The sequence below is a fragment of the Oncorhynchus mykiss genome, chromosome 15 (genome assembly GCF_057628025.1).
Source record: "Oncorhynchus mykiss isolate SJ-2025 chromosome 15, ASM5762802v1, whole genome shotgun sequence".
Taxonomy (NCBI): domain Eukaryota; kingdom Metazoa; phylum Chordata; class Actinopteri; order Salmoniformes; family Salmonidae; genus Oncorhynchus; species Oncorhynchus mykiss.
Window position 1 is genome coordinate 16412922 of NC_143036.1, and position 26967 is coordinate 16439888.

Here is a 26967-nt window from a genome sequence, read left to right on the forward strand (position 1 = left end):
GAAAGGGCAACGCTGTGGAATGTATCCTTTGGAAGGACTAAAGCTCCAACTCTCTAATCCTAATCCTAACCTTGACCTCTATTAGATTTAGACACCACATCCACCAGCCCAGTGATGTGTCCACTGATAAACTTAGATCAGATCTATTCTAACAAGGACCATATCCCGGCCTGATATGTGAGATTATGGCACTAGCCATAACGGTTGCTGGTTAAAAAGGTAAGCGTTTAAAAAAATGCCTTCCTGTAATTTATGACTAGTTGCATGGTCAGTCTGAACCTCTGTGTTGTTGAGGTGGAAGCAGAAATAGTGTCTGAACAGTTTTCCAACATCTTGGTGTTCCCTCGCACATCTTCCTGATTTCTTAGTATGTGATACAGGATGTTTGATGCTGGAGGCCTGGCCGCCACAGCCATCTGCTGAGAAAGGCTTAGCACCTCTGAGAGAGGAGCAGCTTTCCCCCTCTGACTGGCCTCTCCTCTCTCTACTCTCCTTCATCCATTCATTCATTCAATCAGTGCTTTAATTATCTTTAATCCAGGGTCAAACTCTGCCTCTCTCTAACTCCTGGAATAAAGCCTTGCCATGTGGATTATTGTGGTTGACATCCAGTGGGGACAGTGACAGCTACACACAGACTGACAGAGGCCCTACTCTCATAGAGGCTAGAGGCCCAGAGGGCTGGTGTGTGTGTAGAGGGGGGGGTGTTCACCTGCCTGACACCTGGTCTTTCCCCTCCTCACCTGTGGAGCAGCAGATGCTATGCAGGAGAATGCTGAGCCCTGCCCCACCCCCAGTGAACACAGTCTGTACCCCTCATACACTGTCTTCCATGCCCATTCAACCAGGAAACCTTGACTAAGCGCACACACACACACACACACACACACACACACACACACACACACACACACACACACACACACACACACACACACACACACACACAAGTTACACCTCAGATACACACAGAAAGAAACACAAACCACACAGACCAACCCAGTCCAATGTATTGTATCACCCCTCATTGTGAATCTGTTGTTTGTTGCTAAAAGTGTAGTCAGGCAGCAGGCTCCTCTAGTATACCAGTTAGGTACTGCTGTTCATTAGTGAGCCTGTTTAACCTCACAGCACTAACATACACAGGGGAACTGGAGACCTAGGACCTCTTTACAGCAGAAAGGGACCAAAACACACACACACAATTTGGTTTTCCCGCCTAAAGTGTCTCATCCCCTCAGTGGTGCTGTGTGTTCAGCAGGACACCAACAGGGTGCCTGCCAGATGACTGCCCTGTCAGTGCTATAATGGCTGCCATCTGCTGTCTGGCATACACAAAGGCTGGCAGTGGCAGTATATGTGTGTGTGTGTGTGTGTGTGTGTGTGTGTGTGTGTGTGTGTGTGTGTGTGTGTGTGTGTGTGTGTGTGTGTGTGTGTGTGTGTGTGTGTAGGGGAAATACGGGAGGGGGAGGGACCCTCGCTGCATTGAACACCAATTCACACAGCAAAGTTTGAGCACTGTACAACATAATGACTTGAAACAGTATATATATTTGAAGTAAAACATACTTCTCTAAAATCAATAAATGCTTTACCCATTGATTGATGTGCAACAGTACTACTAAAACAGATTCCTGTCAATACACTGTATAGTACACACGTCTGTATAGTACACATGTCTGTACTGATACCCAACAGGTGCATGTGTGGCCAAGCTAAGTCAATAAGGAGTGCCCTGTGCAGGACCAACACAATACACTCAGTAAACACAAGGCTTTACAGGCTGATGCCAACAACCAATTAAGAGGCAGTAAGCCTTTGACATGTCTCAAGCCAGTCCAGACCATCTGAAAGCAACAATAGCTCAAGTCCTGCCCAGACAAGAAACAGATTGATCTAGTGGATATTTGCGTGCGCGTTTGTCTGTACTGTTGATGCTGCCCCAGCAGAAGGCAAGTCGCCAGGCCTTGTGCCCCTCCTCTTGGGGGCAATTGAGTGAATGGTTCTGTAAAAGCAACAGGCCCTGGGGACAATAGCGCCCGGGGGCATTAAGTCACGGGTGACTGGGCGTCTTTAGGGCCAGCAGCTGACCCTGTGGAGAGGCCTCTTGTCCTGCCGGAGGGGGACTCGTGTCACAGACCCCAGGCCAAGCTGACAGCACACCGCCACACACACACGGAAGGGGGATTGTGTCCATGGTGAACCCAGGCCAAGCTGACACACACCACAGGCAACATATACACAGATACTGTTAATCTACTGCCATAAGGACCTGACAGGACTGGACAGGGAACAGAAGAGTCCTTCCACTGGAGGGAACAGGGATAGAAGAAGGTATTTGGATGACCGGGAGGTTTAACGTGAATAAGACTGCAGTGTTAAAGACAGGTGCACCAAGATCATAACATCATATTGCTGTTACATAACACAATGACAAAGAACCACAAACGCAATGCAATAACATTTTATTATTATCACATATTAAGTACATGGTTACAATGGCAGTTGGCGGGAATTCTATGGTACCTGGTTATGATTTCAGCAGAAAATACAGTCAACTTTGAAAATGACATAATGGAAGTGTTACGTCTGTGATTATTGTAGTTGCAGTAAAAACATGATCACTGAAAAGTTCAACGTACTGCTTATTGTTCATGCATGATTATGACAACAACTGCTACTATAAATATACTGAATTCCCTTATAACCTAGGGTTAGATGTCCAAGTGTTAACATACAAACATGTTACAAACAAAACATACTGAAGTCAAACCAACCGACAGAACAGAGAACAACCATATGTCCATATTTACTGTAGCTGTTAGATGTCGGAAAATAAGAAAGTTCAGAAAGTGTGGTTCTGTGGAGTTCAGAGAGGGTGAACATACATGATCTTTCCACTTGATCTCTCCTGAGGAGATTCCCTTCTTATTCTCAAACACACTTAATGCTGGATAATCCCCATTATAATCTAGATTCTAAACAGCTGGAAGACTTTCGGAACAAATGACACCCACCATCACCACAGGGACCATAGATACTCTGCTGCATCCCTATTATTATAGAGGCAACCAATCAGAGCCATAGAAGACCGCATTGTCACATAAAGACGTAAAAGCTTTATCTTTCATTGTCTGTTGAATATCTTGTGTTGTACTTGTAATTATTACTTATAAACAATGGATTTTAAACAGCTCTGTCTTTACATCTGTATGTCAGTGTTTAATAGTCACATGTCGTGAAACATTCATCCAATGGCACTAGATTTAAATAAACGAAACAAACAAAACACACACAAACAAATGAACAAAACAACACTTAAACGATGAGAAAAGTGCAATTTGTCTATTAGAGGTTGGAGACGGAATCCTGCTACTACCTATGGAGAATACAAAGAAACTCTGATTCCAGGGGAAACTGTTCTACCAATATCAACAACTCGGTGATGTCACAATACAATGGTTATTAACTAAATCGGATAGTTAAAACAATGACTGAATGAAAGAGATTAGTGGTAGTGCATGTTCGCTCGTTATGTCTAATTCGTAGAAATGAGTTGAAAGGTAGCCCAATCCTTTTTCTGATAGAAAGAAAATATCATTATTTGATCATTTATTTTTCAATTTTTTTGAAATAAATAAATTAGTAAACATTGAATAAATAGAACCTCAACTAAAATGCTTGCTTTAGCACACTGATGACATGAGCGCTATGTGTCTGTACCAAACATGACAACTGGATTCTGATCTAGGTTCAGTGTGGCAGAAGTGACCTTATAGGTCAAAGGGTTTCAGAAGGGTTTTAGACTGTCTGTCAGCAAAGGTACATTTCTCAATGGAAACTTTCGTGTTCAATTTACACTTATATTAATATCTACGTTTTAGAGAACAGATAATAAATTAAATAAGATAAAAACAAACAAATGAACAAAAAAGGTACCCTTCCATTTTGAGTTTCTTCGCAGTTTCAAGCTATGAAATACATTCAACAAAAGTCTCAATTTGAGACTGCTAAAGGGAAGTATGGCCTTGGAATGGAAACTTCATTGTACTATCCAGTTACCTCCTCAACACTGACCGTTCCTCTGCAGCCAACCCCTACTCAGTAGTGCAATACTGACAGCTCTCTCTCTCTCCTCTCTTTCTCTCTCTCTCTCAAGACTTCATTACAACAGGTTTAGCAGTACAGGGTAGTTCTACAAACAAGCTGAATATACATATACATGTAATGTTACATCATAAAATGTATTTTTTCATTTTTGTTTAAACAATATATTAACAATATGAAACTCATAAGCAGTCACTGCTACAGTAGTAATACAACAACTATTTCTACAGCTTGCTACTTACTGTATGTGCAGGTTGTTCAGTTTTAACACATTATAAACTAGTGCAGGAAATCGAGTATTGTACAACCCTGTTACTTGGCTAGGAGGTCAACGGCTGGTGGGAATCAAAAGACAAACAAAGCAATTTATGACAACCAAGCAGTGTGACCCAGAAAAAACGACAGTCTTACCTTTTCTGTAAAGTATTCTGTGGCACACTTGAGTGTTCAGTTACTGATCTTATCAATACACAAATGTCTAAATGATTTGAGTAGATCTACACCAGATTGTCTAAGTATGTTAAGAGTCATTATGAGAAGGAGCGTGGACAGATGTAGTGTGTGAGGACGTAGGTCTCAGAGCACAAGCGCCCTCGAGGTGCAGCCGGTGGACGTGTAGGTGCTACTCAGGTACTGCCGGGCCTGCTCTGTCATAATCCGCTGGTCCTCCGTCTTCCCATAAACCACTGCTTCCCACTGGTTGTTGACCTGCAGGAGAAGAAGAGAGGACTATTCTCTCCCGCATCTCAACGCATTAGTCTATCCCCTTCTCACAACCAAGACCTTGATGCTCAATAAAAAAATGTTAACTGAAAAGTTGGCAGGTTTCTTTGACAAGGGACCAGCTGTACCTAATTTACTGTCCAATTTGAAGGGACCTTTCCCCTCTCCCTATCATTATATATATATATCGCCTGAGGAGCAATAATGTCAAGTTAGTATTTACTTAAATGTTGTTTTTATTTTTTATTTTATACATACACCAGATAGGGGCAGTGAAATGTGTTGTTTTATAATGAAATGTGTTGCTTTGTTTTTTAAAGGGTAGTTAGGAGTTACACCAAAGAGAGGTGTCTGTGTGTACCTGTCCAGGTGAATCGTGGTGGGAAATTCTGACCGAGGGGGGGTTCTTCCTCTTGCGGGGGCTGGGAAGGTGGCGCCGGGGGCCACAGGACCCCTCCTTCCCAGACGAGGGGGGGCAGGGGCGCTCCTCTCTGTCTCTCTCCGGGAGTGGGGTCATCAATAAGGAGCTGGTTAACAAACTCTCCTCTGGGACCTGGAGGGGGGCAAGGACGGGTAGACATTGATTAGTTGGTTGGTTCATTGGTTGACTGATGAATTGATTGATTAGTTGGTTGGTTGACTTATTAGTCTCATTGATTATATCCAAGAACCCACCAGTGCGTTATTGAGCTGGTCCTGGTATAGCTGGACGTTAAGACAGTCTTTCCCCCAGGAGTCCAGCACCAGGGACTTACGCACCTTCCTGGCTGGGCCATCCACCTGGGAGGGTCAGGGACAAGGTTGTGGTTAGACTGGATACCAAGTCAAACAGAGGTCATGAAAAGTTTAGTTGTACATGGTTACATGAACACCTACATCATGTTTCCATGTCCTGAAGTCTGGTTGTGGTTCTCTGGTGAAGATGTCTGATCCTATCTCCTGCTTCAGCACCTCCCTGATATCTTCCTCCAGAAAGGCCAGGGGCTGGGGCTGAGATAGACACACACACACATAACACACATTAATATGAGCACAGTAACAGAGTACACACACTCATAAGAACACACAGTGAATTATAAATACACACAGCTAGACCAACTTCACACTTACCACCATCTTTAGCGGCCCATGCATCTTCTCCTGGGCGGCCAGGGCGTTCTTAAATGGAGTAGGAGTTCTGGGAGTCGGAACCATTATGGTCTTATGAATCTTAGGGGTCCTGAAACTGAATGAGACAAAGAGAGATATTCTTACAACACCTGCCAAAATGATGAGATCGATACATCAAACACACACACATGTAATTTAGCCAATGAATCAAATGTGAAAATGTGGAGGAACCTGTAACTCGCTTACCCCATGTTCTCTTTCTGGTGTTTGGGCGTGGTCTCTTTATGGAAGGGTGTGTTGAGGAGATAGTTCTGGCCACAGACCGGGGTGGAGGTCAGAGCAGGGTTGTTCAGGCTCAGATGCTCTCCTCCTGATGTGTTGAAGAACTGGAGGAAGACATGATCACAACAGTTAGAGACGGGAGATAAGACAGGGGGACTATAAAGAGAAGCTATACTGCCAGAGCCAGATGATGCCCTAGCTTGAGCACATTTCTAGCATCTTGCCTGGGAGAGGGTGAAAGGCCGTGCTTTTGTGGGGGTGTTCTTGGGCGAGTTGATGCTGGGTGACTCTAAGAAGGACGCACGGCTCCTATCAGGGGACTGGTCCACCCTCTCTGTCCTCTTCCTCCTCCCCAGGGACGGCAGGGCTGGTCTGGGCACGTTATTCGGGGTGTGGACTTTCCGCTGACCCATGGGGGCACAGTGCTTTGTTGAGATGTCGTTGGAGGGGTCAATGGTATACCTCATCCCCTCTGTGGTCCTCCCCTGGGGTACGTAGCTCCCCTGTGTTTGTTTTGGGGGGGTCGTCGCCTCAGACACGTCAAAGCTGGCCGCCTCGCTCCACGTCATAGGGTCCTGTAGAGCCAGACACATCTACAATGGATTTTCAATACATTCATGCTCTGGGTCTGGTATATATAAACACACACAGCCATATACTGTACACACACATCTACACCGGGCCCTGCTCCACAAGGGGGAAAAAAGAGGGCTTAGCCCCGTCAGTTGAAACTTGTGCCATCTCAGTTTTAGTCTTATGTCTCTATATAAAAATTATTGAGTGACAGGTTGGTGAAAAATCTGTATCTCCACTGCGCTGTGTCAGCACAATGGACAGAGCGCTGCGGTGTGTGTAGGGGGCTATGGAAAGCCACTGGGGAGTTTAGGTTTGACTCCTTCAGGTTTATCGTTGAAGCTGCTTCACTCAACTCTGCCTCACGCCCCAACACTACAGAGTTTAGTTAGCTTCTTAGCTAGCTGTAAAAACCGTTAGTGTTATTAGCCTTAGCCTATTTAGCTAGCTCTAACCAGGTAGTCTGCCACAAATGATATCAGAAATTGGCTTTGCCAAAGCACCCAGACAAAGCTAAAGAAGGAGAACGATGAGCAGCAGCATCAGACCACGAGGCCGCCGCCAAGCCCAACAGCGATGATGCTGCAGAGTGCAAAGCCTACACAGCCTTCTGCAAGTGCCGCCAGGATAGCCTATTGGTTTTCATTGTAGCCTATTGTTTGTCTTGGTAGCCTATTGGTTGTCTTGGCAGCCTATTGGTTTTCTTGGCAGCCTATTGGTTTTCTTGGCAGCCTATTGGTTTTCTTGGCAGCCTATTGTTTTTTTTGGCAGCCTATTGTTTTTCTTGGTAGCCTATTGGTTGTCTTGGTAGCCTATTGGTTTTCTTGGTAGCCTATTGGTCTTCATTGTAGCCTATTGGTTGTCTTGGCAGCCTATTGGTTGTCTTGGCAGCCTATTGGTTGTCTTGGCAGCCTATTGATTTTCTTGGCAGCCTATTGGTTTTCTTGGTAGCCTATTGGTTTTCTTGGTAGCCTATTGGTTTTCATGGTAGCCTATTGGTTTTCATGGTAGCCTATTGGTTTTCATGGTAGCCTATTGGTTTTCTTGGTAGCCTATTCGTTTTTGTGGTTGTAAAACTTGTCCCGAGTGGTGTTTTTAAATCATTAACCTATCAATGTTTGAAATTTGCTGTTATATGATTCCGTTTAACTAGATGACTTGTAGTGTTCATGCTGTCTGTCTGTAATTGTGTAATGACTCGGTGCTGCCTATCAGGGCCAGCACGCTCTTGAAAAAGAGATTTAAAATCTCAATGAGCCCTTCCTGGTTAAATAAAGGTCAAAAATAAAGGTAAATGTAACTAGCTTAAATATTTATATTGTGTCATGCTTTTATCCATCTGATATTTTGTTGACTAGGCCTACTACTTGTTATCACTGTTCTGTTCTGTTCACATTCATTAGTTCTCATTTGCAGTTGTGTCCATACTCTAAGCCAAACTGCTATTCAGTATTTTTGTTTTGCATGCATGAAAAACTAGGTTACTCCTTTCAGCATTTAGTTTGCATTATTTTGGTAAGCTGTGTGTACATAGTGTGTAATAAGTGAGTTACCCTATCTATCTTGTAGCCTATATTCATTACCCAAACGGAGCTGTCCATTGTGCTGATACAGCACAGCGGAGATACAGATTTTGTGCTAGCCTGTCACTCAATCATTTTTATAGACATAAAACTATTTATACATATACTTTATACTTATATATACTTTATATATACTTTGTTTACTGTGATATAAGCAGAATTCAATATAATTCCAATGAAAGAACACGCCAAAATAGTCATCTTATCCTGGCTCTGGGTCTGATCTGCCCCCTAGTCACCTTATCCTGGCTCTGGGTCTGATCTGCCCCCTAGTCACCTTATCCTGGCTCTGGGTCTGATCTGCCCCCTAGTCACCTTATCCTGGCTCTGGGTCTGATCTGCCCCCTAGTCATCTTATCCTGGCTCTGGGTGTGATCTGCCCCCTAGTCACCTTATCCTGGCTCTGGGTCTGATCTGCCCCCTAGTCATCTTATCCTGGCTCTGGGTGTGATCTGCCCCCTAGTCACCTTATCCTGGCTCTGGGTCTGATCTGCCCCCTAGTCATCCTATCCTGGCTCTGGGTGTGATCTGCTCCCTAGTCACCTTATCCTGGCTCTGGGTCTGATCTGCCCCCTAGTCATCTTATCCTGGCTCTGATCTGCCCCCTAGTCACCTTATCCTGGCTCTGGGTCTGATCTGCCCCCTAGTCACCTTATCCAGGCTCTGGGTCTGATCTGCCCCCTAGTCACCTTATCCTGGCTCTGATCTGCCCCCTAGTCACCTTATTCTGGCTCTGATCTGCCCCCTAGTCATTTTATCCTGGCTCTGGGTCTGATCTGCCCCCTAGTCAACTTATCCTGGCTCTGGGTCTGATCTGCCCCCTAGTCACCTTATCCTGGCTCTGGGTCTGATCTGCCCCCTAGTCACCTTATCCTGGCTCTGGGTCTGATCTGCCCCCTAGTCACCTTATCTTGGCTCCGGGTCTGATCTAGACACTCACCGAGTCGATGAGCTCCATGGTCTCTGCGAACTCGGGGATGGTCTGCAGGGTGGAGAGCACAGAACTAGCCTCCACAGCCAGGAACTTACTGGGGGAGACATGGCGCTGAACCTGGTGCTGGCCCTCCTCTACCAGCCTCCAGCCCCCCTCAGCCAGCTCCACTGGTGGCCCTTGGCCTTCCTCTGCCCCCCTCCAGCCCCCCTCAGCCTGCTCCACTGGTGGCCCTTGGCCTTCCTCTGCCCCCCTCCAGCCCCCCTCAGCCTGCTCCACTGGTGGCCCTTGGCCTTCCTCTGCCCCCCTCCAGCCTCCCTCACTCTGATCCTCCAGACTGCTGCTGCTGGTGGTCATGGTGTCATCTGACACACTGTCTGCCCAGCTGGAGTAATGCTCCACACTCTGAGAGAGAAGAGACTGGGGTTAGGGTGCTGCTGATGCTGGGGTTGGACACCAACCAGGTCAGTAAGGCTGACTGGATTCGGAAAACACCCAATGAATGAAGTTATGACGTTTCAAGGAAGTTCAATCAAGTTTAGACGACAAGGCAATGTAACGAAATTCATTCCCAAAAGTCTCCCAACACCCAAACTTGTTCCCTCAGTCTAAAACGTCATTGAACCTCATTGAGAAGTCAGTGGTAGGCATGTGTTGTAACACACCAAGATATTTTATCATTTAAAATCTGAACCACTGACATCATCATAATAGTTTGTTCTGCAACGCAGGTTAAAATGAGATAAATGGATGGAGTGAATAGATGAATGAAGAAAGGCAACGAGGGGGGGGGGGTTCTGCTATGGAAGCCACAGTGGTGTGGTGAAAGAAGGGAAAAGGTTTAAAAAGAAGAAGAAAAAGGAGGAAACACATGTTTGGTTCCAAACCGCTGGCTGAAGTGACACCGTGCACTACTGCTGTGAGGAGCAGATAGGAGGCTGGAGGAAGTGAGAGGAGGTTAATGGTGGCGGCCGCATGGCGAGATGGCAGGAAGCACTGAAAATGGGGATGGGAGGGGTAGAACTACGAAGCGTAACGGGAGTGTGGGGAGAGGGGTGAGATGGGTAGGCTACTATGACATCACTACAGCATAACTACAAGCTCAAGTGGACTAGGCTACATCATCACACACATACACACTGAGCGTGTGTCTTACACATGGGTCTCGGCACTGGGCCTGTCTCCGGACCTCGGTCTCTGCTGACATAAGCAGCAGCTCAAGCTCCTTAATTCTCTGCTCTTTGTCTGGATCATCATGGCAGGACGGCTGGAGTAAACACACACGGGAAGGAGAGGAGGAGTGGACGGAGGGAGTGAAGAAAAGGTTGGCAGGGAAAGAAGGAAGGAGAGAACAAATTTACTCACAAATTACTCATATCAGACTCAGGCTTACTCTGATTAACACCAAACCAAGACACCGAGAAGAAACAGAAATTCAGGCAGGTCATTTAGTTGTTTGATTCAGAGGGTGATTAAGACAAAGTAGACTCAAGTTAGTACGGTGGAAAGATACAAAAAAGGGGATGGTAAAGTGGACAGGAAGACACTTCTACTGATTTAGCTCCATGCTTCAGTCCAAACCTTGAGCTTTTGAGTCAAACAACATACCGGACTCTTGGCCAGCTGTAAAGGACAGGTCACTCACCAATAAGTAGCTGGAGGAGTCTGGGAGGCTGTCCATCAGCTGGCCACAGTGAGGGCTATAGAGGTAACCCCCAAGCTACAACCCACAGGAACATTAAACACGGATCCTTTCAATATGCCAATAAACCTTGTTTGAATGAAACGGAACAGAAATGTCTGAGAGGCCTCTCACCTGAGTTGGTCCAGCTATGCCCAGAGGGCTGTGCCCACCGTGGGGGGTGTCTAGTTGGGGGACACAGGGTCTGTGGTGGCGTCGCTTCAACCCCCCATGCTCTGAGCTGAATCCCCTGCAGCCCTCCTGGAGGTACCCCTCGTGCTCCACTTTCCTCCTCATGGTGGAGTTCCAGTGATTCTTGATGGAGTTGTCTGTCCTATAAGGGAGGTTGTTCAATTTTTAACATTTATTTTAAATTGATCCGTTATTTTACCAGGTAAGTTGACTGAGAACACATTCTCATTTGCAGCAACGACCTGGGGAATAGTTACAGGGGAGAGGAGGGGGATGAATGAGCCAATTGTAAACTGGGGATTATTAGGTGACCGTAATGGTTTGAGGGCCAGATTGGGAATTTAGCCAGGACACTGGGGTTAACACCCCTACGAAAAGTGCCGTGGGATCTTTAATGACCTCAGAGAGTCAGGACACCTGTTTAACATCCCATCCGAAAGGCGGCACCCTACACAGGGCAGTGTCAATGCCCTGGGGAATTGGGATATTTTTTTTTAGACCAGAGGAAAGAGTGCCTCCTACTGGCCCTCCAACACCACTTCCAGCAGCATCTGGTCTCCGATCCAGGAACTGACCAGGACCAACCCTGCTTAGCTTCAGAAGCAAGCCAGCAGTGGTATGCAGGGTGGTATGCTGCTGGCATACTTTAAATACTAAATACTTTAGATTTGTCCAAAAACCTAAAAAAAAAAAAAATGCTTTTGCCCTTAGCCTTACACCTTTGGTAATGGGACCAGATACTGTAGGTGTAGGAAATATGACGGAAAGCTGACCAGGAGAAGAAGGGAAGCCACTTTTACTCTATTGAGATGTAACCACCCACTTTTACTATTTTGAGATGTAACCACCCACTTTTACTATTTTGAGATGCAACCACCCACTTTTACTATTTTGAGATGCAACCACCCACTTTTACTATTTTGAGATGCAACCACCCACTTTTACTATTTTGAGATGCAACCACCCACTTTTACTATTTTGAGATGTAACCACCCACTTTTACTATTTTGAGATGGAACCACCCACTTTTACTCTATTGATATGTAACCACCCACCTTTACTCTATTGAGATGTAACCACCCACCTTTACTCTATTGAGATGTAACCACCCACCTTTACTCTATTGAGATGTAACACCCACTTTTACTCTATTGAGATGTAACCACCCACTTTTACTATTTTGAGATGTAACCACCCACTTTTACTCTATTGAGATGTAACCACCCACCTTTACTCTATTGAGATGTAACCACCCACTTTTACTATTTTGAGATGCAACCACCCACTTTTACTATTTTGAGATGCAACCACCCACTTTTACTATTTTGAGATGCAACCACCCACTTTTACTATTTTGAGATGCAACAACCCACTTTTACTATATTGAGATGTAACCACCCACTTTTACTATTTTGAGATGGAACCACCCACTTTTACTCTATTGATATGTAACCACCCACCTTTACTCTATTGAGATGTAACCACCCACCTTTACTCTATTGAGATGTAACACCCACTTTTACTCTATTGAGATGTAACCACCCACTTTTACTATTTTGAGATGTAACCACCCACTTTTACTATTTTGAGATGTAACCACCCACTTTTACTCTATTGAGATGTAACCACCCACCTTTACTCTATTGAGATGTAACCACCCACTTTTACTATTTTGAGATGCAACCACCCACCTTTACTCTATTGAGATGCAACCACCCACTTTTACTATTTTGAGATGCAACCACCCACTTTTACTATTTTGAGATGCAACAACCCACTTTTACTATTTTGAGATGCAAAAACCCATTTTTACTCTATTGAGATGCAACCACCCACTTGTACTCTATTGAGATGTAACCACCCACTTTTACTATTTTGAGATGTAACACCCACTTTTATATTTTGAGATGGAACCACCCACGTTTACTCTTTTGAGATGTAACACCCACTTTTATATTTTGAGATGCAACCACCCACGTTTACTATATTGAGATGTAACCACCCACTAACTCAGGCAAAGAGATGTACGGTATATCATTCCGTTACCTTCCAGGCAGCAGCTTGGAGATCTCGGCCCAGCGGTTGCCCAGGCGTTTGTGGGCCTGGTAGATGATGCTGTCCTCTTCCTGGGTCCAGGAGGACTTCTTCACCTCAGGGTTCAGATGGTTGTGCCAGCGCTCACGGCACTGCTTCCCGATCCGCCCCTGCAGGTGCTTGGCAATCACAGACCAGCGCTTGGGGCCATATTTATGAACCAGGTCAATCACCTATACACACAGGAGCAAAGAAGACAGGGACTTCTTACAAAGCAATCCTCTGGACTTAAAAAATATGCATACTGCAGGGGTAGGCAACTTTCGGGGTGCCCGAAACATAATTCAAATCATTTGTACACTGCAAATTGACCACAACTAAGCCCAAAAAGTGATTGTATTTGAAAATAACAACAATTTCATACCTTAATAACATAACACAGTCTCTTTTTTTTGTGTGGGAATACTTGGGAACATATAGGGAGGTGTGGGGGAATTGGAAATGGAAGGAATCACACCGCCTGTTCCCGACCCCTGGCATACTGTATAGTATCTATTACTGGAGGGATTCACGCCGCCTGCTCCCGACCCCTGGCATACTGTATAGTATCTATTACTGGAGGGATTCACACCGCCTGTTCCTGACCCCTGGCATACTGTATAGTATCTATTACTGGAGGGAATCACGCCGCCTGCTCCCGACCCCTGGCATACTGTATAGTATCTATTACTGGAGGGATTCACACCGCCTGTTCCTGACCCCTGGCATACTGTATAGTATCTATTACTGGAGGGAATCACACCGCCTGTTCCCGACCCCTGGCATACTGTATAGTATCTATTACTGGAGGGAATCACGCCGCCTGTTCCCGACCCCTGGCATACTGTATAGTATCTATTACTGGAGGGAATCACGCCGCCTGTTCCCGACCCCTGGCATACTGTATAGTATCTATTACTGGAGGGAATCACGCCGCCTGCTCCCGACCCCTGGCATACTGTATAGTATCTATTACTGGAGGGATTCACGCCACCTGTTCCTGACCCCTGGCATACTGTATAGTATCTATTACTGGAGGGAATCACACCGCCTGTTCCCGACCCCTGGCATACTGTATAGTATCTATTACTGGAGGGAATCACGCCGCCTGTTCCCGACCCCTGGCATACTGTATAGTATCTATTACTGGAGGGAATCACGCCGCCTGTTCCCGACCCCTGGCATACTGTATAGTATCTATTACTGGAGGGATTCACACCGCCTGTTCCTGACCCCTGGCATACTGTATAGTATCTATTACTGGAGGGAATCACGCCGCCTGCTCCCGACCCCTGGCATACTGTATAGTATCTATTACTGGAGGGATTCACACCGCCTGTTCCTGACCCCTGGCATACTGTATAGTATCTATTACTGGAGGGAATCACACCGCCTGTTCCCGACCCCTGGCATACTGTATAGTATCTATTACTGGAGGGATAAATGCCATTACCACACAAACAGAGGTGCCACATCGTCATTGGCAACACTAGAGAATGTCAAGAATGCAGCTGAAGAAGTAGAACTAGTTGCCACTACACTTCTGTCATGGAGCCAAACATGTCTTGTCATCTCTTAGCAGGCCCACACTACCCAGTGCTATTATCTTCCTGAATATCTTACTTCTAGCATGTCACTAAGGGCAAGCCAGAGCAATACGATCACTGGCGTGTTGTGATGTAAGGCCTAGATGTTGGAGGAACAAAATATCAATCTTGACATTCCAGTAGGCGAGGCATCATGTAGTTCTATTTAAGGAATGTATTGTTCACCTTCCAACTATGAGATATGACCATAAAGCCTGGCTGAGGAGGGGCTCAGGACCAGGGAAACTTGGAGAGCTTTGGTTGTTCTAAAGCATGAGGTAGTGAGTCGTATGCACAGCCAATGAAAACTACTGCAGGGTCTATGGGCTACAAACAGGGATAGAGAGTGGGAGAGGAACGTGTGTACTGTATGTTCCTTTCAATGTTTCAGATTACAAAAAAAAAAGGTCTGTGATGTTCATCCTGCAGCTTGTTTGTATTGTGTTATCAACGAGCCGCTCCAATAAAATTCAGAACAATACATGTTCTCGCTAGCTCTTTATCTACTTCTTTTTCCACCCCAGGTTGGGGTAACTCCCATCTCCACTTACCTTCTGATCCTCCTCTTTTGTCCAGGGTCCTTTCACCAGCTCTGGGTTGAGCACCTTCTGCCAGCGGTGCTGACACTGGCCATCTGTCCTACCCTGTGACAGACACAACGCAGAGCACAACACCTCATTAACACACAAACCCACCTGCAGCTGTCCCTCCCTGAGTTATCATATTCACATACACACACTTGCTAATAACCCGACCTCACACAACACCTGTGAGTGCCACTAATAACCCCACCTTACACAACACTTGTGAGTACCACTAATAACCCCACCTCACACAACACCTGTGAGTACTACAAATAACCCGACCTCACACAACACCTGTGAGTACCACTAATAACCTCACCTCACACAACACCTGTGAGTACCACAAATAACCCCAACTCACACAACACCTGTGAGTACCACTAATAACCCCACCTCACACAACACCTGTGAGTACCACTAATAACCCCACCTCACACAACACCTGTGAGTACTACAAATAACCCGACCTCACACAACACCTGTGAGTACCACTAATAACCCCACCTTACACAACACCTGTGAGTACCACTAATAACCCCACCTCACACAACACCTGTGAGTACCACTAATAACCCCACCTCACACAACACCTGTGAGTACCACTAATAACCCCACCTCACACAACACCTGTGAGTACCACTAATAACCCCACCTTACACAACACCTGTGAGTACCACTAATAACCCCACCTCACACAACACCTGTGAGTACCACTAATAACCCCACCTCACACAACACCTGTGAGTACCACTAATAACCCCACCTCACACAACACCTGTGAGTACTACAAATAACCCGACCTCACACAACACCTGTGAGTACCACTAATAACCCCACCTTACACAACACCTGTGAGTACCACTAATAACCCCACCTCACACAACACCTGTGAGTACCACTAATAACCCCACCTCACACAACACCTGTGAGTACCACTAATAACCCCACCTCACACAACACCTGTGAGTACCACTAATAACCCCACCTCACACAACACCTGTGAGTACTACAAATAACCCGACCTCACACAACACCTGTGAGTACCACTAATAACCCCACCTTACACAACACCTGTGAGTACCACTAATAACCCCACCTTACACAACACCTGTGAGTACCACTAATAACCCCAACTCACACAACACCTGTGAGTACCACTAATAACCCCACCTTACACAACACCTGTGAGTACTACAAATAACCCCACCTCACACAACACCTGTGAGTACCACTAATAACCCCACCTTACACAACACCTGTGAGTACCACTAATAACCCCACCTCACACAACACCTGTGAGTACCACAAATAACCCCACCTCACACAACACCTGTGAGTACTACAAATAACCCGACCTCACACAACACCTGTGAGTACCACTAATAACCCCACCTCACACAACACCTGTGAGTACCACTAATAACCCCACCTTACACAACACCTGTGAGTACCACAAATAACCCCACCTCACACAACACCTGTGAGTACCACTAATAACCCCACCTTACACAACACCTGTGAGTACCACTAATAACCCCACCTCACACAACACCTGTGAGTACTACAAATAACCCCACCTCACACAACACCTGTGAGTACCACTAATAACCCCACCTTACACAACACCTGTGAGTACCACTAATAACCCCACCTTACACAACACCTATGAGTACTACAAATAACCCGACCTCACACAACACCTGTGAGTACCACTAATAAACCCACCTTACACAACACCTGTGAGTACCACTAATAACCCCACCTCACACAACACCTGTGAGTACCACTAATAACCCCACCTCACACAACACCTGTGAGTACCACTAATAACCCCACCTTACACAACACCTGTGAGTACCACTAATAACCCCACCTTACACAACACCTGTGAGTACCACTAATAACCCCACCTTACACAACACCTGTGAGTACCACTAATAACCCCACCTCACACAACACCTGTGAGTACCACTAATAACCCCACCTCACACAACACCTGTGAGAGTCACTTGTCATATCACTTTTCTTATCCAGATAATAAAATAAAATGTTATTCATCACAAGCTTCGTAAACAACAGGTGTGGACTAACAGTGAAATGCTTAATTGCGGGCCCCTCCCAACAATGCGGAGAGAAAGAAAATAGAGAAATAATAGAAAAATAAATCACGTAATAATAAAAGTAATAATAGATACATAATGAGTAATGATAACTTGGCAATATACAAGAGGTACCAGTACTGAGTCAATGTGCAGGGGTACGAGGTAATTGAGGTAGATATGTACATATCTCAATAAAGTGGAATAAAGTGACAGATGGTTAAACAGTAGCAGCAGCATGAGTCAAAAATGTGTGCACAAAAGGTCCATGTAGATGGTCCGGGTAGCTATTTGGTTAACTATTTAACTAACTATTTAGCAGTCTTTGCATTGGTACCGCTTGCTGTGCGGTAGCAGAGAAAACAGTCTATGACTTGGGTGCTTGGAGTCTTTGACAATTTTTAGGGCATTCCTCTGATACTGCCTGGTATAGAGGTTCTGGATGGCAGGGAGCTCAGCCCAAGTGATGTACTGGGTCGTACACACTACGCTCTGTAGCGCCTTGTGATCGGATGCCAGTAAGTTGCCATAGCAAGCGGTGATGCAGCCAGTCAAGATGCTCTCAATGATGCAGCTGTAGAACATTTTGAGGATCTGAGGGCCCATGCCAAATCTTTTCAGCCTCCTGAGAGGAAAGAGGCGTTGTCGTGTCTTCTTCACGACTGTGTTGGTGTGTTTGGACCATGATAGGTCCTTAGTGATGTGGACCTGGTCCACTACAGCCCCGTCAATGTGAATGGGGGCGTGCTCGGCCCTTCGTTTCCTGTAGTCCACGATCAGCTCCTTTGTCTTGCTGACGTTGAGGGAGAGGTTGTTGTCCTGGCACCACACTGCCAGGTCTCTGATCTCCTCCCTATAGGCTGTCTCATCGTCGTCAGTGATCAGGCGTACCACCGTAGTTTTGTCAGCAAACTTATGATGGTGTTGTAGTCGTGCGCGACCACATAGTCATGGGTGAACAGAGAGTACAGGAGGGGACTAAGCATGTACCCCTAAGGGGCCCCCATGTTAAGGGTCAGTGTGTTGTTGCCTACCCTCACCACTTGGCGGCGGCACATCAGGAAGTCCAGGATCCAGTTGCAGAGGGAGGCGTTCAGTCCTAGGGTCCTTAGCTTAGTGATCAACTTGGAGGGCACTATGGTGTTGAACGCTGAGCTGTAGACAATGAACAGCATTCTCACATAGGTGTTCCTTTTGTCCAAGTGGGAAAGGGCAGTGTGGAGTGATAAAGATATTGCGTCATCCAGGAAGTCTGGGATGATGGTGTTGATGTGCGCCATGACCAGCCTTTCAAAGCATTTCATGGCTACAGATGTGAGTGCTAAAGGGAAATAGTAATTTAGACAGGGACTATGGTCGTCTGCTTGAAACATGTAGGTACTACAGACTGGATCAGGGAGAGGTTGAAAACGTCAGTGAAGACACTTGCCAGCTGCTCTGCACATGCTCTGAGTACACGTCCTGGTAATCCATCTTGCCCTGCGTGCTTGTGAATGTTAACCTGTTTAAAGGTCTTACTCACATCGGCCACGGAGAGCATGGTCACACAGTCGTCTGGAACAGCTGGTGCTCTCATGCATGTTTCAGTGCTCCTTGCTTTGAAGTGAGCATAGAAGGCATTTAGCTCATCAGGTAGGCTTGTGTCACTGGGCAGCTTGCGGCTGAGTTTCCCTTTGTTATCCATGATAGTTTGCGCTGCCACAGCTGACGAGCGTGAGAGCTGGTGTAGTAGGATTCGATCTTAGTCCTGTATTGATGCTCTGCCTGTTTGATGGTTCAATCGGAGGCCGTAGTGGGATTTCTTATAAACGGCCGGGTTAGTGTCCCGCTCCTTCAAAGCGGCAGCTATAGCCTTTAGCTCAGTGCGGATGTTGCCTGTAATCCATGGCTTCTGGTTGGGATATGCACGTACAGTCACTGTAGGGTTGACGTCGTTGATGCACTTATTAATGAAACCGGTAACTGATATGGTAAACTCCTCAATGCCACCAGATGAATCCCAGAAAATATTCCAATCTGTGATAGCGAAACAGTCCTGCAGCTTAACACACAATTCATCGGACCACTTCCGTATTGACCGGGTCACAGGTACTTACTGTTTGAGGAGTTTTTGCTTGTAAGCAGGAATCAGGAGGATAGAGTTATGGTCAGATTTGCCAAATGGAGGGCGAGAGAGAGCTATGTGTGTGGAGTAAAGGTCCATTTTTTTTCACCTCTAGTTGCACAGGTGATGTTGGTAGAAATAAGGTAAAACAGATTACAGTTTTCCTGCATTTTCCCCCATCGCTATTACATATCATCAATATATAGACATGATTTTTGTTAGTGTGTTACTGTGCTTATTACAGAAAGCTTTGTTTCTTAACACCATGTTCTAACAGTGTGTAATGATTAAGGGGAAAAAATGTTTTACTTACTTGAAAATTATTAGCTACTAATTTCCAGGAGTCTGCTCCATGCTGCTCCACTAACTTCTTCAGCCTCTCATCCTGCAGCGAGAAGGGGGGGGGGCAGAGAGAGACAGTCAGGAGCCAACCTTCCTGAGACACTCCCTTCATCCTCAGTGCTTCCATAAGGTTAACGCCCTTTACACTTTTTTTTAGCAGGGGACACAATAGGGCTTCCTACATATCATGCCATAGAAAAGCAGCAGATTGCTGCAGACAATACATTTATAAACAAACAGACTGTTGGACCACAGCACACTTTCACGCACATGCTATTCTCAATCCATTTGAACACTAAAACAATGCAAGACAGGTCCAATAAATAATGGTTCAACAGTGAGCGCAATAAAGTAACTAGCACACTTGACCAAACTGGCCCGCTCATATGCCTCTTATAGAATTAGCCTACCTCATCGCGAGACCATTTGCCTTTGCACAGTATCTTCTTGTCTTTGCTCTTGTCCTTACTCTCAGGATCTGTGGAGTGTAGATCTTCATCCTCAGACTCACTGAAAAAGGAGAGATGGAGAGGTAGAGGAAAGAGAGAGAGAGATACTCTTATTTATTGCTCTCTTTACATTTCATTATAGTCAATCACTAATCAACACAGCCACTTAAGTAAAACAAGAGCATTGACATAATCATGACACAATATTACAGGGTGGACTCAGAACTAGTGACATCAATAAAACATAAAAAGACACAAGCAGGAACAATACATCATTCATGCCACAACTGAGTCACATACAGCGCCAACCCACTGATAGCCAATTACAAATACCCGTCCAATATCCAACTGAATCAGAAGTCAATGGATCGAGCAGGCAGTCATTCATGGTGAAGCAGGATTGGCAGTAGTCTCAGTCTCAGTACGTGGCGTGCAGAGACGGAAACAGAGTTGAGACTCATATTAAACAGAACATTCCTGACCATAATTAGAGTAGCCTAGCCGTCCCTTGTTCCCTGCTAGATTAGGCATTATGATGCCAACCCTGACTGTGGCAGACTGCCTCTATACCTAGGTGGTAAAAGGGTAAAAGCTAGTCTTATTGGGTATAGTGAAACAACTGTTGCCTTTTTTGGGGCAAATCCACCTTCACACAACTGCCCCTTTTTTGCCTCGAATGTTGATTTTAGGAAAATAGGGCCAACTTAAACACCTATAACTCACAATCTATAAGATTTAATCAAGACAGCAAAAAGCTGTAATAGTGGACACAGCTTTCCCTTCTCCAATGTGAAACTCTGCCACCAGAGAAAGTAGTTGTGCACACTTAGCTCTGTCCATAGAAATGTCTTGTTGCTGGGCAACACTTCCTTCATGGCGTCACGTTGTGCCAGGGGTAGAACATCTAATAAACAGACAGGGAGGAGGGTTGAGGACAGTGGTTACCCAGAGTAATCACAGAGCACGTTCACACTGACACTGTTCCAACGGCTGAGACGCACCAGAACCAGAGCTATGTAATAAATCTACAATACAGCTGTCAACAGAGACATACTGAGCTATTGGTCTCATTGCATTCCAGACATTGTCAAATAAGAGTCTGAAGTTAGATACTATCAGAGCACAGTAACATAATATGGGCCTACATGCAATTGAGTGATTCCAAGGCCAGCCACAGCCCCATACAATCCCAGAGACTGAAGGACAGGGGCTGCATTCAGAAGAGCACAATGTGGTGGGAACGTTTAGATACACAGTACCAGTCAAACGTTTGGACACACCCACTCATTCAGGGGGTTTTCTTAATTTTTTACTATTTTCTACATGGTAGAATAATAGTAAAGATATCAAAACTACAAAATAACCCATATGGAATCATGTAGTAACCAAAAGGGAGGCAGGGTAGCCTAGTGGTTAGAGCGGTGGACTAGTAACCGAGCTGTCGTTCTGCCCCTGAACAGGCAGTTAACCCACTGTTCCTAGGCCGTCATTGAAAATAGGAATTTGTTCTTAACTGACTTGCCTAGTTAAATAAAGAAAAAATAAAGTGTTAAACAAATCAAACAATATTTGAGATTCATCAAAGTAGCCACCCTTTGCCTTGATGGCAGCTTTGCACACTCTTTGCATTCTCTCAACCAGCTTCACCTGGAATGCAGCAGTCTTGAAGGAGCCCTTGAGGGGTGTTTTTTGCAACAGTCTTGAAGGAGCCCTTGAGGGGTGTTGGGTCATTGTCCTGTTGAAAAACAAATGATAGTCCCACTAAATGCAAACCAGATGGGATGGCATATCGCTGCATAACGCTGTGGTAGCCATGCTGGTTAAGTGTGCCTTGAATTCTAAATAAATCACTGACAGTGTCACCAGCAAAGCACCTCCTCTTGGCCTAAGCAAGTCTCTACTTCTTATTGGTCCTTTACTAGTCGTTTCTTTGCAGCAATTCGACCATGAAGGCCTGATTCTGAACAGTTGATGTTGAGATGTGTCTGTTACTTGAACTCTATGAAGCATTTATTTGGGCTGCAATTTGAGGCTGGTAACTCTAATGAACGTATCCTATGCAGCAGAGGTCTTCCTTCCCTGTTGCGGTCCTCATAAGAGCCAGTTTCATCATTGCGCTTGATGGTTTTTGCAACTACACTTCCGCAACTACACTTTCGCATTGACTGACCTTCATGTCTTAAAGTAATGATGGACTCTCGTTTTTCTTTGCTTATTTGAGCTGTTCTTGCCATAATATGGACTTGGGCTATCTTCTGTATACCCCCTTACCTTGTCACAACACAAGTGACTGGCTCAAACGCATTAAGAAGGAAAGAAATTCCACAAATTAACTTTAAACAAGACACACCTGTTAATTGAAATGCATTCCAGGTGACTACCTCATGAATCTGGTTGAGAAAATGCCAAGTGTGCAAAGCTGTCATCACAACACAGGGTGGCTATTTTGAAGAATCTTAAATATAAAATATATTTTAATTTGTTTAACAATTTTTTGGGTTACTACATGATTCCATATGTGTTATTTCATAGTTAATGTTGGCTTCACTATTATTCTACAATGTAGAAAACAGTAAAAATAAAGAAAAACCCTTGAGTGGGTGTGTCCAAACTTTTGACTGGTACTGTAAATATATTTTGTAGGATTAACATGCATCTCGTACATGTTCATTGCATTTTTTTCCACATTCAGCCTGATGCCATCCTCCTGGTTTCGATGAAATGTTGGGTGGATTTACAGCAGTCTTTCTCCATTCTCTAAAGAAGGTCAAAGTATGAAGTTCCTAAATATGGCTCTGTTGTTTTTGTCTCTGAAATGCACACTCACATGCGCCACCAGCACAGCAGATGCACACACACACGCGCACACATTCAAACACTCTAACATGTACACATGCTGTACACATGCTGTACACATTCGAACACACACACTGTGGTGAGGAAAACAAGGCCTCCCACAGGTTTCCAGTACTGGCCTGTGATGAAAGGGCTTCTTCAGTGGTGACTGGGACATGCCAATTGAATTTCAGCATAATTCCCTCACTACAGGAAAGAGAGAGGTGGAAGTGGGTCTGAGCCCAGGGTGTGTGCTCCCACATAAACAGGCTCTTTGTAATATCTAGGTGTGTGGCATAAAGGTGTGTGTGTGTGTGTGTGTGTGGGGCGCGGGCTGCAAGGAGGCAGGCCCGGGGTGTGGCTAAACTAATAGGTCAGACCTAACGGTCCAGGCTGAATTAAACAGGAGTTTCAAAATCGACTCAGGGGGATTGGTATGATTTCTTATATAAGAACTTGGCCAAGGTGCCTGAGCCAGTACTGTGCCGAGTCTTACGTTCTCTCAAACAACTTCTTCATAGACTACTAAAGTCATCTTAATCTATGTGTAATACCTACGTAATTTGTGTACAATGTTGGCGAATGCACAAAAATATATTTTCTAAATCAAGCGTGTCATATTCTTCATATGCTTTTTCAATGCCTCATTTATTATGTGAATAAAATATAAAACTGAAATAATGGCCTCTGTAGACTGTGTTCCCACAGGTTTCTTCAATTCAAACTTGAACTTCCATGTGAAATGTAAAGCAGAGGGAGAGGTAGAAAGGACCATCCTCCACCACCCTGGCCCTCCCCTATCACCACCAGATGGGGCACACTGAGGGGGTAGGGTCTAGGAGGGGTAGAGGGTGGAGGGATACACACACGCCACTGAGTTGTTCGTTCAGATGGAAATTACGTCATTGTCATGTTTGTGTGTTTAAGGGCAGTTAGCAGGCTCCAATCAGCCTATAAATCAATAGTTAATTCAGCCATCCAGGGCGGCAGGTATCCTAGTGGTTAGAGTGTTGGACTAGTAACCAAAAGGTTGCAAGATCAAATCCCCAATCTGTCATTCTGCCCCTGAACAAGGCAGTTAACCCACTTTTCCTAGGCCATCATTGAAAATAAGAACTTGTTCTTAACTGACTTGCCTAGTCAATTTTTTTTAAATCAGGCTCAAATTCACAAATACTAATAACACACAGCTGTGTCATTCTAGCCTTACCTCAGAGGGAAAATATCTCCATAAATGAATACATTCGTGCTCTGATTATCCTATATACATTATTTTTCATATATATATAATTAACAAACTAAATCTGATTTGTGAAAACAATAGACATCTTTTAGATGCCTAGCCCACAGTAGTAAAATTCTCTGTTTACCATTTTATGGGACTCTGTTATAGGGGATTTTCCAAACATGTACACCCACACAATGTGGCAGAATGGTGCACAAAACAATCACAATCCTATGTCGGACTATGTTTTTTTCTAAATCAATACATCTATTTTATTTCCCTTGAACAATAATGTCCATACTAAAACAACAGAGGGCTGGGCTATCTAATATATTTTTTCTGTAGCCTTAGATGAAAATAGCAAGTGCTCTATCTGTTCAATAGTCTTACTCGTGCTACGTCTCACGGTAATGGCTAGAAGGGATCCAACTTTTGTCAAATTAACGTCACATTTTACTTTTCGTAGCAGGTTAGGATAATGTACGCAGCAATGCAGCAGGTTAGGAGAATTAACGTATCCGGTTAGGATAATTAGGTGAAGGTTAGGAAAAGAGCTAGGGTTAGCTAAAATTCCCCCAAAAAACTAACTTTTGACGTTAATTTTACGAAAGTTGGATCTCTTCTAGCCAAGACCACATCTCACAGACTGTCAGCCATGTTTTCTGTTCGAGGGAAAGATGGCAATGAATGGGTGTTGAATTGAGCAACAAAATACAATACAGACCAAAGCAGTTACATAAACCACCGAACAACTCAAATCAACGTTTTTTTATTTGTTTTATCAAAATTAGCATGACCAAAAGGGACATAGCCTTGTCTACTACAAAATAAGCAACTCAAACAGCTGTGCTGGTTCACAAGCTCGCGACATGCTTTGGTTATTCACTGAAGAGTGCCACATGCACTTTTATGACTGTTCTATTCCCATACATTTTGCACAAACATCCAGCTAAATAAAGTATTGATGGAATTGATTCAACTATTTTAATTAACCTTTAGAATCCTAACTAGGCTGTAATTTGCTGTAGCCTACTGTATTTCAATATCTAACTAACACGTTATGTGACCGTGAGCAGGTGCTCCTGATGTGTCAACGATCAACGTGACATCTGGCTCAATATAATGCCATGCCTGAGCAATGGGTTTCACTATGTATTGCATCTTTACTATAGCTATTTTGTTGCAACATTTTTGTATCATATCTGAAACCATTCAAATGTAGCTAGTACGCAGCCAAATGAACTACAGATTTAGCAGCAATGTGTCACCTACCTGCGCGACTTTATGTTGGCCATAATGACAGCTGATCAAAGCTTTTCAAATAAGAAATCCTCTATTTGTAGTTGGTCTAAAATCCATATAAAAGAGAATTAGATGTTCTCCATGGACAGTTATCCATGCAGTCCGATGTCTGTCATCTTCCAGTTTATTTTCTGACAGTAGCCTAAAATACAGTGCCACACTTTCGCTGGTTAGCTAGCGGTTCACTTTCATGTCAAACTCTTTCTTGTTGTAGGAATTGTATGCAATCGTAAATAAAAACGCATCTCCTTATATTTTGCATGTCACCGCGATGCATGTGTAACGGATGTGAAACGGCTAGCTTAGTTAGCGTGGGCGCTAAATAGCGTTTCAATCAGTGACGTCACTTGCTCTGAGACCTTGAAGTAGTAGTTCCCCTTGCTCTGCAAGGGCCGCGGCTTTTGTGGCGCGATGGGTAACGATGCTTCGAGGGTGACTGTTGATGTGTGCAGAAGGTCCCTAGTTCGCGCCCGGGTATGGGCGAGGGGACGGTCTAAAATTATACTGTTACATTGATGCTGTTGACCCGGATTACTGGTTGCTGCGGAAAGAGGAGGAAGGTCAAAAGGGGGGTGAGTGTAACGGATGTGAAACGGCTAGCTTAGTTAGCGTGGGCGCTAAATAGCGTTTCAATCAGTGACGTCACTTGCTCTGAGACCTTGAAGTAGTAGTTCCCCTTGCTCTGCAAGGGCCGCGGCTTTTGTGGAGCGATGGGTAACGATGCTTCGAGGGTGACTGTTGATGTGTGCAGAAGGTCCCTGGTTCGCGCCCGGGTATGGGCGAGGGGACGGTCTAAATTTGTACTGTTACATTGATGCTGTTGACCCGGATTACTGGTTGCTGCGGAAAAAGGAGGAAGGTCAAAAGGGGGGTGAGTGTAACGGATGTGAAACGGCTAGCTTAGTTAGCGTGGGCGCTAAATAGCGTTTCAATCAGTGACGTCACTTGCTCTGAGACCTTGAAGTAGTAGTTCCCCTTGCTCTGCAAGGGCCGCGGCTTTTGTGGAGCGATGGGTAACGATGCTTCGAGGGTGACTGTTGATGTGTGCAGAAGGTCCCTGGTTCGCGCCCGGGTATGGGCGAGGGGACGGTTTAAAATTAAACTGTTACACATGCAATGTCAATATCCGATCGAATAGGATGTGAACATGTATAGCTAGCTAGCTAACCTGCCTTGTAGGCAACAC

General features: G+C 44.9%; 1 protein-coding gene across 6 annotated transcripts; it reads right to left on the bottom strand.

Moving 5' to 3' along the window:
• Positions 1–2448: 2448 nt before the first annotated feature.
• Positions 2449–26057, bottom strand: LOC110489690 (myb-related protein A). Of its 6 annotated transcripts, none has more exons than XM_036943865.2 (16): positions 25752–26057; positions 20381–20480; positions 19942–20013; positions 15393–15485; positions 13229–13449; positions 11126–11324; positions 10955–11029; positions 10466–10576; positions 9319–9714; positions 6447–6797; positions 6187–6326; positions 5941–6055; positions 5707–5820; positions 5506–5610; positions 5192–5383; positions 2449–4815 (listed from the first exon to the last, which is right to left on the bottom strand). In XM_036943865.2, exons 1-16 carry the CDS (start codon positions 25772–25774, stop codon positions 4684–4686), a joined length of 2439 nt encoding a protein of 812 aa, XP_036799760.2. In that variant the 5' UTR covers positions 25775–26057; the 3' UTR covers positions 2449–4683. The 6 variants fall into 6 exon arrangements, with proteins under 6 accessions (XP_036799760.2, XP_036799759.2, XP_090055510.1 ...); XM_036943864.2 differs by having other exon boundaries at positions 6447–6815; XM_090199384.1 differs by lacking the exon at positions 25752–26057 and adding an exon at positions 20753–21323 and having other exon boundaries at positions 6447–6815.
• Positions 26058–26967: the final 910 nt, after the last annotated feature.

What these genes read in the sequence shown, in the direction of transcription:
- LOC110489690 (XM_036943864.2), bottom strand. Translation starts at nt 25,774, where the DNA reads ATGGCCAACATAAAGTCGCGCAG. An exon ending in TCCAAGCTGCTGCCTGGAAG is followed by an intron (nt 11,325 to 13,228) that starts GTAACGGAATGA and finishes CCTCCCTTATAG; the next exon opens with GACAGACAACTCCATCAAGA. An exon ending in TCAGGACATGGAAACATGAT is followed by an intron (nt 5,611 to 5,706) that starts GTAGGTGTTCAT and finishes TGACCCTCCCAG; the next exon opens with GTGGATGGCCCAGCCAGGAA.